Genomic DNA, 13,433 nt, shown 5'->3' on the forward strand with positions numbered 1-13,433 from the left:
TTTTGTGAATCCACAGAGGAACAACTCCTGGACATAGGATGAGTTCCTTTGTTTAAACAGTGGGTGATGACCACTGATGTGCCCCCTTGCTCCTTCAGTACTGGCAAGAAGCAGAATTAGCACCTTTGGGAGCAGTCAGCCAGCTCATGACCAAATGACAGAACAGCAGTGACCTTATTCCAAACATATATAAACCTATTATTTCTTCTTTTGAGAAAGGTAACAGAATTAGATTTTGAGGACTCACTCAGCTGAGAGTTGTTTCTGTCAAGACAAAGACAAGCAAATACTCCAAGAAAAAGCAATAAAAAGTAGCTGTATGATGACTGCAATAAAACCTCTGCTAGAATCTAGAATTCTGCCTCAGATGCTGAGAGCTACTAGGAAAAATTCAACTTTTATATTCCATATTATCTTACAGGAATTAATCTTTTACTATATAAAATATCATACACAAAGGAACTGTTAGAGAAACAGGAATAGACCTCGGCTGGAGCATGACATGTAAAAGCTCAGAATGGCTGCACAGTAGAGAAAGGTATTAATTCAAAATCCAGCTCAGTTGGGAAAGGCCACTTCCTCAGGCCCCTGCATGCTCAGCCAACCCCAGGAAGACAAGCTCTGCTCAGAGAAGGCTTCACTGAGCAGCCAGGAGGAGAACCACTGCAGAACAGGAACGTGGAACACACAGAACATCCCGAGCTGGATGGGACCCACAGGGCTCATCCAGTCCAACTGCTGGCAGCTAAACACAGCCCTGGTGCTCTGCAGGGAGAGCTGGAGGTGTCCCTGAGACCCAGGGGACAGCACCTCCTCCACAGGCTGTGTGCAGCTCAGGAAGGGCTGGTGCTCAGTGCTGCACGCTGGGGTTATGGGAAGTACCAGGAACTGAACCTGGGACTTTCACTCCTCCTCTCTTTAGCCTGGTCACATCTGAGCTCCAAGCACTTAGAAAGCAAACAACAATCGGAAATATCTTACACACAATGAGGGAATCATTTTATTAGATTATGGAAGACAGCAGCATTACAGTACAAAAAGTTACAAGAGTAGCAGAAAAAAAGTGTTTTTGGTTTAAATACTCAGGATTATACTGGGGAACATGAGAAGGATAGTACCCTTTTCTAAACTAACTCCTAACCAGGTTATCAAAATAAGTTTTGAATATTTAGCACAAGTAAAAAAGTTACAACAAACATCATTATAAAATGCTTTAATAAATAGTTTCTTTTCTGAAAGGTTTTTTTTTTTAAGAACATGTCAAAAAAATGTACTAAAACAGATGATCCTGCAAAGCAAATCCTGCATTCCTGTATAAAATAACTGGTTTCAAAACATTCACGTTTACATTGTTCGTGGGCCAGAGTTTACACTCTCAGGTATCCGTTCTTCTCAGTGGTAGGGTAACTAGGTGTATGTAGTGTTATGCTTCTTCAGTAATTAAAATAAACGTATAGTCTGCCCAGTTAACAGCATTAATAAAAGCCTTAAAAAAAAAAAAAGCATAAGCCTTCCAAAACATTTAACCATTTCTACTGAGGTACTCCCATCCTCTGAGCTTGCCAGCCTTTTTCCTTTAGAGCGAAAGATGAATAAAGCACAACAGAAACAAGACTGAGGAAAATATTGTTCCCTTCATTAGGCCTGTATTTAAACGCAAAAAAAGTAATACCACATGTAATTAACATATTCACAAAAGAAAAAACAATGCCTCTCTATGTTGGTACTGTACAGTAGATGCACCCGTTAGTGTTCTTGAGATGGGCTGAACATGGGGATAAACAAACATTTCTGGATCTATTTACACGTAAGTGGTTATGCTCCTATGTAAATACAAATGACCAACAGATTGCTAACATTGATTGTATTAACATCATTTTCTAATCTGGACATAATACCAAAAAAAAGTCTTATAAACTGCCATAGAACCTCCTTTTCTGCAACATAAATTAAAAGGAATGACATGTAAAAAAAAAAAAGACCAAAATATTTAACTTATTAAATCAAATATACAGAGTGATTCATTTAATATGTACATATTTACAAAAAAGCACTTTCACTATTAGAAAATAAACTGTGTCAGTTGGGGAACCTAGAGTTCTCACTATTTTACTATATTGATATGGCAGTCTTTGACAGTTGCTATAGAAAAAGTTTAATCTCAAGGCACTTGTCACATGCTTCAATACTGCAATTCTAAAGTAATTCAACAGAAATAAAAAGGCCACTTTTAAACCACAGTTGAAAGATCTCTATATTTTTTTTTGTTCCTATTACAAAGTGTGTAAGGCAAATTTGGAAAAAATCTTACAGAAGCTACTAACGTAACAAGTGCAGTGAGCTGCCATTAATAGAGATTCAAAGTCAAGAAAGCAGTTTAAAGTTCACACAATTTCCTCAACCAGGAGGTTTTAAAGCCACCATTAAATTAGAGCAAGTAATAAAAAGAAATACATTCTGTAAACAGTGTACAGTCTTTTGTAATAAACTTTACACATATTGAAAATACAACCTCTCCTCTGCCACACAGCGAGTGTATTATAAGTAAACTTTACAAAAATAGCAACTATCAAAGATTACTCATTTTTTTTTTCATCTGACAGTCATTGAATAATTTATACAAGGCTAAAGAAACAAAATAAATTTTATTTATTATTTTTATTTATTTTTTTTACGCAAAATAAAGAAACTATGAACATTTGACTCCAGATATTTTTAGTCCTTGATGCAAAGTGGAGATGTCAATTTTTCCCCTCCCCAGCAAGCGCAGGCGCAGTCTGCCTACATCCCAAATACAGGTTAGTCTCTACTGCCTTCAAAGTTTGATGCATTCACATTTTTTACAGATCTGTTGTCCATTTTGCCTATTTGGTGGGATTTCTTTACTGGACTGCTCTCTGATGTGTCAGACACCTTTGTCGGCAAAGGCTTTGCAAGTTTGTGAGAGAGGAATTTGTCCATTTCCTCATCTCTTTCCTCCTCTTCATCCTCCTCTTCCTCATACTCTACATACTCCTCCACTGCATCACAAGTTCTCTTTTGAGGAGATATGAAGTTTTTGCATTCATAACGAATGTCTTTGTTACTGTAAGATCTGTCTATAGGATTTCTTATGGGATTCAAAGGTGCCCACTGGTTATTGGCACCCTCTTCTCTGGGAGGACGGCTTCTCTCTCTCTCTTTTCTCCTCTTCCGAGTCCACCACACGCAGATGATGATACAAGTCAGCCACACAATGCTAAATACCGCACAAAGAATTGGAACCAAATAATCTGGAGGGCAAATGGAAAGAAATAAAGTCTCGTGTTAACAGAACAAGATATATAGCACTGGACATTTGCAAGAGAAGGAGCCATACTTGATTACAGGTGATCCCCTCAACCATTTTTAGGATAAAGGAAGTCAGATGTTTTTACAGCACAATAAAAACTACCTGAATGCACCAGGTCCATCTGAAAGTGCTCTTTACTAGTTTAATTTCATATGATTAATGATGAGGGAGGAAAGCTCCATTGGAGATCTTTTGTCCCCTCCAACAGACAAACTGGTTTTGTAAAGTAGCATCTTTCTCTAGCATCTGTACAGAGTTGGCTGAGAAAACCTGAGCAATCCTGCTAGGATAAGGTTTTTATTCTAAGAAAAACCTTATCCTAGCAGGAGGCAGACAATGGAGTACTGTGCACCTAAGTTGCTCTAGAAATACTGGCACTTGCACCTGCATTTATCACCAGAAAGAACAGTCCTTTACCATCAGTGTCTACAGACATTTATGTATCAATGATCTCCAAATACATCCAGGTTAGGGCTACATAACCAAATTGGTCATGAATTCTTCAGCAAGTTCCTGTTCTATCTCAGGATGAAATACCAGAATATTTGCCCTAGGGAGAAGAGTCTTCACTGCTCAATGAGCAAACAAAAGTTGTTGAGGCAATTGCTCTTCTCCACTCTCTCAATCCAAACCTCACTATAGTATTCTCCCACATGCACACAGATTATTTCTCTAGGAAAATATTTCTGGAAATTTTACATATATTTGGATTTCTTCTGCCCCCCTTCCTCAAGAACTGTACAGCTAGGAGAGAATAACAGCTTTTTTCTGTTCTTGATAAGCAAAAACTCACACATGGTAAGGGGCAACAATAGATGAGGTGCTTTGTTTTTATAGAGAGCAATGGGATTGTTCAACAGCTCTGCAGACAAATGCTGCCAACCCACCACTCTAATGCCTGATCCAAACATAAATTCCCTCAGCAGTTTTACAACATCTGCTTACAGAATAACCTGGAAATGACTATACAAAAACAACCAATGTTTCAACACCACAGTCCTTCCATCTAATGTTCAAGTGCCTTCTGAGCACATTCTTATGTGGAATGCGACACATTCTCAAACATTTCCTTTTGGTACAGGAAGGTGAGTACACTGCCAACATGGCTGGTCTCAAGAGATCTCAAAATTGTATTTTAGCAGTTATGGGAAGGATTGCATTCACATGAATAACTGCTATTCTCTCCTGATTTTTCATAAGCAACCTAACATTAAATCATGAATGGGAGAAATACTTCAAAGAAAAAGGAGCTCTTCATAACAGCTTCTCCAAGATTAGAACACAAAGCTTGCATTCTCACTGCTATCGCATCTATTATTTCATCATATGACCATGGAGCCAAGTTCACTTAGTAACAGGTTCTTTATACAGAATTTTTGGCATACAGATTCCAAATTCAGACTACTTTTTCTTAAAGCTAGAGGAAATCAATGAAGCATCTAAATTATCAACTTCACCTAGACACCTGGAACATCCCACACAAATGAGATTCTCAACACATAGGGCTCTCAAGCACATTTTCTCATAGGTTTTCACCCACCTCAACCAATTAAGGGGCAGCAGTAAAATAAATAAAATCCGAAAACAGGTTACAGTTTGCTTCATAACTCCACTTAAGAACTAAGGGCCAGTGGTCAATACTGAACACCCATGTTAAAATGAGGAGTCTGGAAACCATTTTGCAAGAGAACCCAAATTAATTCACTATTTTGGGAGACTCTTTAAATCTTATTGAGGTGGGAGGCAAAGTAATCTGCAGCCCTTTAGCCCTAGAATTTAATAAGCAACCAGAAAAACCAGAGGGCTGAGGCATGCCCAAATCCCAGCTCAAATCCTTATCTCCTACACAACTGCTGTTTAAGGCAAGCATACTCCTTCAGGAGAGCTGAGGAAACAGTGCATTTGCCAAGACTTTAACAGATGAAAGGCATTTCCTAGAAGGAAAATGCAAGGGAAGTGGAACCAGGCAATCTCCTAATTGTTTAGGCTATGGATGGAAGATCTTCCAGAAGATTATGTTTGGGAGGTCTAGGAAAAAGTCGGGAGAGCCTCCTACCATTGTAAGATTTTCACTCTGGGGCTTGGTTGAACTTGAGCCTACCAGCGGTCTTCCACAAGCCCATCTCCTGCCTCCCCCAGGCAGAACACAGGCATGCAAAACCTCCAATAACTCAGTTTGGCACAGCTCTTGGAGATAAAGGTCTCCAATCACATCATATCCTCTTAAAGAGGAATGAATGCTACATTTCGAGCCAGCTGTACTCTAGTGAGAAACACATGTTGAAAAAGAGAGCGAAGTTTTACATCATAGCCAAGTATTGGAAGAAACTAGACATCTTTAACTCTTGCTAAGGTAAATAAATAGCACATGAGCACTTCAGAAGAGATTGGTATCACACCACACCTTCCCTCTCCCCGAATTTTCATTTCCTCACAGCCTCAGTGCAGCAGCATCAAGGGCTAAGGCTGGTTTAAAGTTAATGTAGGAGAATTGGACAGGCTTGGAACTGCACACAACAACTCCTGATCTTATAAAAGGTGTGCTTGGGCTGGAGAGCTGGGCTGGAAGTCAGAGCCAAAACCATGGCAAGAGTGTCTGGGCATATCACTTAGGGATGAGGTGAAGTTTAAACTAGCACACAAGCACAGAATCTTGATCGCAAAGCCACCTTCTCTTCAGTGAGTAACAGCCACTAAAAACACAACCTAGTGGATCATTTTCTCCAATGTGTAAACAAAGATAAGAGAAGTCTGACAGCAGAGGAACAAAAAACACACCACAGAGGAGGTATGCACTGGAACCTTACCTGATGATGAATTCCCAACAACGATGGTCTCCACTTTGACTTCGGTTACTGCCAGCATGACCGTGCTGTTCTGTCGCTTGGTGATGGCATTGACTATTGTGTTAGCAGCATTCTGAATGAGGCTGTTATCTTGTTCATCTCGGTGTGGGACAAAGGACTAAAGGGAGTGAAGGGGGAAAGCAAGAAGTTATTGCAGTCACCTAACCATGGAAGTGTACTTTTTAAATCCAGCAATATCTTAATTGAGTTCACTCAATTTGCCTGACAGTAGCTACAAACAGTTCTCTAAAAGCTTACCACAGCAACAGCATGGCTGGCTTTACCCAAACTGCAGATGCAGTGTCAGACTTGGTGGGCAGCACACCTACTTGGTAATTTAACATACCTCAAAGCATAGGCAGTGACTTCCACGTTACTTAAACTGATGAGCTAAACTTAGTCATAGTTTGGAGCAGTTCAAGACATGTGGATTATCTAGATAGAAGCTTGGACTAATAACAGTTTGCTCTATTTATACCATACACTCTGGTCCCTGCATTGTGGCTCAGAATGTTCTTTACAGTACTAGCAGAGACATACAGTCCAGCTTCTGCCTGCATGAACATTTACCATGAAGATTAACTCTTTCTTGAAAACTAAGCTATACACAGGCATGGAGTGATTGAGCTGTAAATGCATCTAAAATAAGTCTTTAGCTCATTAGGGCAACAGTTACTTTCATCTACTTGACTTGCACCTTCTTTCACTTCTCACTTAGTACCTTGTGTTTAAAGAACATCCCTGAAGCAGCCATGCACTAAATGCACAGCAGAAACCTCTTCACAAGAACAATCCAGCCACCTGTAACCATATCTCCTTGCTGAGAAGGTCAAGAGCCCAAGATTTCTGACAGAACAAGTAGACACCTGTTCACTAATTTGGGCTGAACTGGTCTTTAAAGTAATTTATCATGAGCTTGTAGTAGCCATCTGTCATTAACAAAACCTGCAGTTTGAGCTCTCTGGCAGTGTAGGAAATTGTGAGATCACAAAATTGCTTTGCAGACAAGACCAGGCCACAGGTCCACCTGCATTCAAGTGAAACAAGCTTGAACAACTTCTTCCCCAGTAAAAACTAATAAGAAAACATATTTGTATACATATACACACACGTCTCATACTTACAATAGCAACTTCCACTGCGTTCTCTGTGGAGTAAGATGGATCACACAATATTATCAGAGTTCTGTCCCTAGAAACAGTCCTAGTAGCTGGTAAATACCGGATTTCAGAACAGATATTTTCTGTTGTAGTGCCCTGTTAGAAGCAAGGGAGATTGTGTCATTTTAGATCAAGTAAAAAATAGCATGTCAAAATAAGGATCTTCACAGTTCTTGCAGTTGCTAAGAACTGATGAAGGCAGAAAACAGGGGAGTAAGAAAGGGCAGAAAAGTGAAGAACAGGGTTTTGAATGAAGGGCAAAAAACTGAGCTTGCATGATTATGTTAGTACAGTCTGAGCCCATCTTGAAATGTAAATAGTTCTTCAAGACTCAAGAAGACAGAATATTCAGTACAAACCCAAATTTTGCCTCACCCTTTAGACAAAGCTCAATTAAAAGCAACAGGAGTCTAGTAATTAAATTTCCAAGCTTATAATAGCAAGGAGTCATACTAGAAACCTTAATCTTGCATGCTGTGACATAGAATAGATCCCTACATATATTGCCACAGTTCATTAAGAATTCCATTCTCACCTGGGGGACTTTGCCTCCATTAAAAATTAAAGTAATTCTAGCACAGTCATTGTCCAAGTACCCAGAATTAGGCAGACACTTGATATTGATAGGCAGAGGTTCAGAGGCACTGCATTCTCCCCAGTCTGTGCATGGTGGCTGAAAGCATTTCATATACTTCTCCTGGCATTCTTGACCCATGGGACACTGGTTATTGGAATTATCCCAGTATTTGTGTAACAGACAAGGCTTTTTTCCACACCACACCTAGGAAATAAAAAGAATGAAGCACTGTTACAGGTAGTTGCTCTCATGCATCAAATCCAAATAAGCAATTCACACAGAAAAATATCTGTCTCTGATAGTGCTGTAGTTCCATTAGCAGATGGATCTGCTCTTCCACAAAATGAGGACATTTAGTACAGACACAAGAGTAAAAATCTGTGCAAAGATAATCTGAGAAACCACTGACTGGGCATATCTCCTTAGATTTTATAGATTTGTCCCACTTAACTGAGTTATACAGAAATTTTAGTTTATTTTAATCTAGTCCTCTAGGCTTCTACAATATAGAAAGAGCAATATCGCCATGAAGAGTAATTTCCTCGATATTCAAAACTGAGACCCTGCCAGAGAATGCAGAATATATTAAGACCTGATGCACATTGGTGATAAGCACAACCACTCCAACCATGCTCCCAAATGGTAACAGTTTGCTGGTACCCACAAATTACTGGGGTGCAGCAGTTTCCAAACACAGCTCCATTCCAGGAACTGGAGTTGGATGATCCTTGGGGATCCCTTCCAACTCAAGATATTCTACAATTCCACATAGTCTTTAAGATCCTACATAGTATTGTACGGCTATTAGAACTTAGGGATTTCTTCAAGCACAATTGTCAGCAAGAAAGTGCAAGCGTTGGAAGAAACCTAATACCACACATGGATGAGTTGAATTTAAGGCACATGTTCAATCTGCATTTAGGCCTTTCTTTTCCTCAGTCACAAAACCACCAGGATCTAGTCCACAATAAATATACAAAGGTTGAAAGCTCTCAATTCATAAAGGTACTGAAGAACAACACAAAAAGGCAGTTAATACCCAGCAAAAAATTTCTTCCTACATGTCCTCCACCTGTGGAACTCTCTCACTCAGTATCACAAAATTAGGAGTTCTAAAACTGTGTTTGCAAAGCTTCAGCAGTGTGATTTATTTATCCTTTATTCCAACTCATATTTTATTTTCTGCAGCAAGTGGTCTAGAGAGCCTGTTCTAGCAGGTTGACAGCAGGACAGTAACTTATGATATTAAAGAAAATCCATAACTACTTTTACAGGAAGCCACTTTAAAAAAAAAAAGGAAATTTAGAGGAGACAAAGACTAACTGGTGTATGAAGAACAGTGAGTTTGTTTCAGCCACAGGAGTTTAAGAAAATAGGCCAAAATGCCTACCTTGGTGCAGTCAATACGTCCATCCAAACAGTGGCAGCTGTTGCACTCCTGTTCCCACCGGCTGCCATGGGGAAAGGTCATTCCTTTAAGCCAGCAAGGCTTTCCAATTCCAATCACTAAAGAGAAAAAACAAACAAAAAGCACATTCAGACACTTCACCTCTTCAAGTTATATAATAAATACTATAAAAATTTAAATTAAAAATATTAGCTACTGTTCCTTACATATCAGACTACTGTATATAAACTTTATACTGGCTACGTTGTGCCCTATTGTGTTTTGGGTAAAGGTTGATAGCAGATATCAGAATACCTTCTTGGCATCTAGGACCAATTCTTCCAGGGGGACAAGTGCATCGATATCCATTTATTTCATCTATGCAGGTGGCACCATACCCACAAGGAGAAGACTGGCATTCATCAATATCTGGACAGAAAATAGGTAAAACTCAGTGACAAGGACACAGGACATTGTAATTAATAATTTACTGAGGTGTAATCTAACAGTACCTTCTTTCTGTAAAAGCAAAGGACAGCGTGGCTACAGAATTAATCTTGTAATTAAACAGTTCTGCCATTTCAGCAATACCCTGCAACAGATTTCTCATAATTGCACCCTAATTGAAGTTCTGGTAATCAAAACAGCAGTCATATGCTGACTCATCTCACAGAGCAGAGGTGTTGGACAGCTGAAGGTGTTAATGCCTGTCCACATTCACCTACAGAACAAGTGCCACATCCTGTTCTGGCACTAATCTCAGACATTTAGGCTTCACACAAAAGCATGTGTTTTCATGAAGTTATCAGAGTGCAAGAACTGAACAATGATCTTGCTCAACAATGCTCAAATAAGTGACTTGCTGCAATACAAGTGACCAAAAGGCAGAAGAGTAACAGTTTAGTTTGTAACACATAACATAATCACATGAAATAGTGAGTAGATTAATTTAATGCATAGATACTTAGCATAAAAGCCTCTTTAAAAAAACCTTCAAAGATTCAGAGGCTTAGCCACAGAAACCAATGGAAAAAGGCAGGGAAGCATGGTCCATTCAGATGGACAGCAATGTGTCATTTGTTATCCTGGGGAAGTGACCAATACTGATTTATGCAACAGAAACCAGCTCATCAAGTTGTGAGCCACAGGCACCAACTGCTTCATTTTCAACCAGAAACATCTCTCTTCCAAAGCATCTTTTGAAAGTTTTCTTCCATTGAGTATGAATGCCCTTTCCAACCCCAGAGAAAACTGTTTAAACACCAGTTCTGGTCCAATACATGGTATCAGCTCATTTTAAAGTACAGAACTTTGAAAATGAACATGAAAAATGGCAGTAGTGAGACTGCTACACTTGTAGGCAATGCAAAACAATCCAACAGATATGGAAGGGTTTTAGTTCTATTTTAACTTCCTTCAAAAGTGATCTAAACTTCTAAGATCTTCTAAGATCTAAACTTCAACAGGGTTCAATTACTCTTTCCTCCTGTCTTCACACTTTAAAAGTTTAAGATTCTCCAGCTTCTGTATGCTGAAAAAGGTGATTTAACTCTGTTTCTGAATCAGCCACAAAAGGTTTTTTTTCAGAGCTACTCCTTCCATCTATACCAGCCTAAACAAGTAAAAAAATGTCTGCAGCACCATTACAAATGCACAGTGTTTGTATTTGTGACATCCTAGCCTTAAGGGGAAGAGGAGCAGGCAAGGAGAATTGAATATCCCTTTCTGGGTATCTGGATCTAGACACACAACGATTGCCATGCCTGGTTCTGAACTGAGACACCACTAAGCTAATGCTTCCACAAGTGCTGCCCTCCACCCAGAAGTGCTGGCTTGTTTGCTGTATGCCAGAATGAGGATGAAGTCTCAACTTGAAAGCACATCACCATACTGATGGAGTGGAAGGACCAAGCCCAGAAGCCTTGAGGCTACAGACTGTTCAAAGTCTGAACTTCCAAAGCAGAAAGTAAAAAAAAAAAAAAAGGTATATATCCATTCAAGTCAAAATGGTAAAATTCCTTTAAAAAGACAAAACCAAAACAACTCCAAAAACCAACCAAACAACAAACCCCCCCCCCACCAGCTTGTTCCACAACACTTCAAAATACTTTTAGGGTCTGTTTTTCTCCTTCTTTTTGGCCTCTGCCCTTCAGAATAATTGCAGTATAACAGGTTTGTTTTCTAGCTTTAAAAGACCTTTATCATACTTCTGTTATTCATGTGCCAGCACTACACTCACTGTTTTTGTTTCCATTTGGAATGTCTCAGTGCATTCTGGTTTCTTACATTAAGTGGAACACATTCAGATGTATGTCATCTTTACCAACAAGATATTTATCAACAGAGAAATATGTAAAATTTAAGCTTCTATGAAGCCAGCACCCCAGAAACATCAGAATTATCCAAGAAAATCCAGCAATCAAGTCTCTAAGCATGATTTCAGCCAACTCATTTCAGAGCCATTTAATGAAATGAGTAACAGACCATAACCTGCTATTATTTACAAGGTATCAATACCTGGCTAACAGGTGGCTTCAGCTTCATTATTTGGAATTCAGCTGAGCTAATGTAAAAAGGGTCACCAGGTGTTCTTTCCAATTTGTGCAGAGTGGTACAACCATGCAGGTACTTACTTATTCTGCAGTCAGGACCAGCAAAGCCAGGGGCGCATTCACACCGGAACCAGTTCACTCCATCAACACAGATCCCTCCGTTGTAACTGTGAATAAAAAAGGGTGCTCAACAAGCCATCTCCATTGCCTCATTGGTCAATTAAAGCTTTGTTAATTAAAGCTTCTGCTGCTTTTTAGGGGGACAATTTATTTCTATCAAGAGCAAAAGCATACAGCTAGATAAACAACATTGCTTAGCAGGTCAGCAGCTAAACAGCAACATCCTACAGATGCATGAGGAAGCACATGCACAGAATTCAGGGAGGTAAAACAGCACTTTCAAGGGAATACAAAGAAAGCCCAAGGTTTTCCAAATTTGGTTGTTTTTTTAATACATGAAGCACAGATGATGGCATCAGAGTGGACAACTGAGAAAGTAAAGGCAGATTGTTTCATCCACATCAGTTTTTCTCCCCTTCAACCATAAATATCAGCCTCTGTATTTAAAATATTCCCATTTTATCTCCCAAAAATTCAGTTTTGTTTTTAAAAATGTTTACACATAGTAATTGGTCCAACAGCACATTTTAATATTACTTAAAATTATTCACTGTAAACAACAGGTTTTGATTTCTCATTTTTTACTCTATCCAATTACAAATGCTTCAAATGTTATTGTATGCGATTCACTTCCTATTATTGTAATTTACTGGTCAGTTCCACCATGGAGGCTACATTAAAATACTTTTATTTGTTCATACATGAATCAACTCATGATTGATTTGTGGTCTTTGGTGCTGTCAAGGAATATGGCACAGCAAAAAAAAAGGTTATAACATATTTTACAGAGGCTGGCTTCAATTATTTTAGAGTAAAATTAGTTCCAATCTGTAATGTAAATCCATATTACTGTGCTCTCTTGTATTTTCACAATAGGTACAGGACTGGAGTTCATGTACTTACCATGGATGAGGGTTGCAGTCATTGGTGTCTAGAAAAAAGAATATTGGCTAGTGTAAATAGTGGCACAATTTATTTTCTAAAATATAACACTATAGTTCAGAAGCCACTATATTTGATAAGAGAAATATACAGAACTGAATGTTTTCTTCCACACTTGAAAAAAAAGTTCAATTATCATATATATCAACAGTAGGCAGCATAAAAACAGAACTCAAATTTAGAGTTTCCCTCCCACTCCCAAAGTCACACCTTGGGAGAAAAAATAAAAATTGAGGTTGCAGGCTTTACTCCACCTAACCAATTCATTGTCTTGGTATGCCAAAGTAGTTAAGTGCTATCCTTAGAGAAAATGGCTTATACACTACTGCCTGCCTTCCAGATACTCTTCATTATTAAAATTATTATTTTTTTCTGCTCTGCACACATTTCCAAAATTGTATTTTTATAGAAGGCCAAGAATCTTATTTTGGCAGAGACTGGATGCAAAAAGCAGCACGACAAACTCTTCATTCATTACTCGAGCATCGTCTTCTTTACCTACCTCCCACTCTGAATGA

At 38.9% G+C, this 13,433-nt stretch overlaps 1 protein-coding gene across 1 annotated transcript in view; it reads right to left on the minus strand.

The window, feature by feature from the left end:
* Positions 1–973: 973 nt before the first annotated feature.
* Positions 974–13,433, minus strand: part of JAG2 (jagged canonical Notch ligand 2) — a 67,966-nt gene continuing 55,506 nt past the window's right edge. The window contains exons 18-25 of the mRNA XM_031066277.1: positions 12,877–12,904; positions 11,935–12,020; positions 9,617–9,730; positions 9,305–9,420; positions 7,873–8,118; positions 7,302–7,433; positions 6,139–6,295; positions 974–3,272 (exon numbers count right to left, since the gene is read on the minus strand). Of these exons, the coding sequence (XP_030922137.1) occupies positions 2,800–3,272; positions 6,139–6,295; positions 7,302–7,433; positions 7,873–8,118; positions 9,305–9,420; positions 9,617–9,730; positions 11,935–12,020; positions 12,877–12,904 (1,352 nt within the window). The 3' untranslated portion in view covers positions 974–2,799. The remainder of the gene's footprint in view (positions 3,273–6,138; positions 6,296–7,301; positions 7,434–7,872; positions 8,119–9,304; positions 9,421–9,616; positions 9,731–11,934; positions 12,021–12,876; positions 12,905–13,433) is intronic.

Source organism: Geospiza fortis, unplaced genomic scaffold, assembly GCF_000277835.1.
Source record: "Geospiza fortis unplaced genomic scaffold, GeoFor_1.0 scaffold23, whole genome shotgun sequence".
NCBI lineage: Eukaryota > Metazoa > Chordata > Aves > Passeriformes > Thraupidae > Geospiza > Geospiza fortis.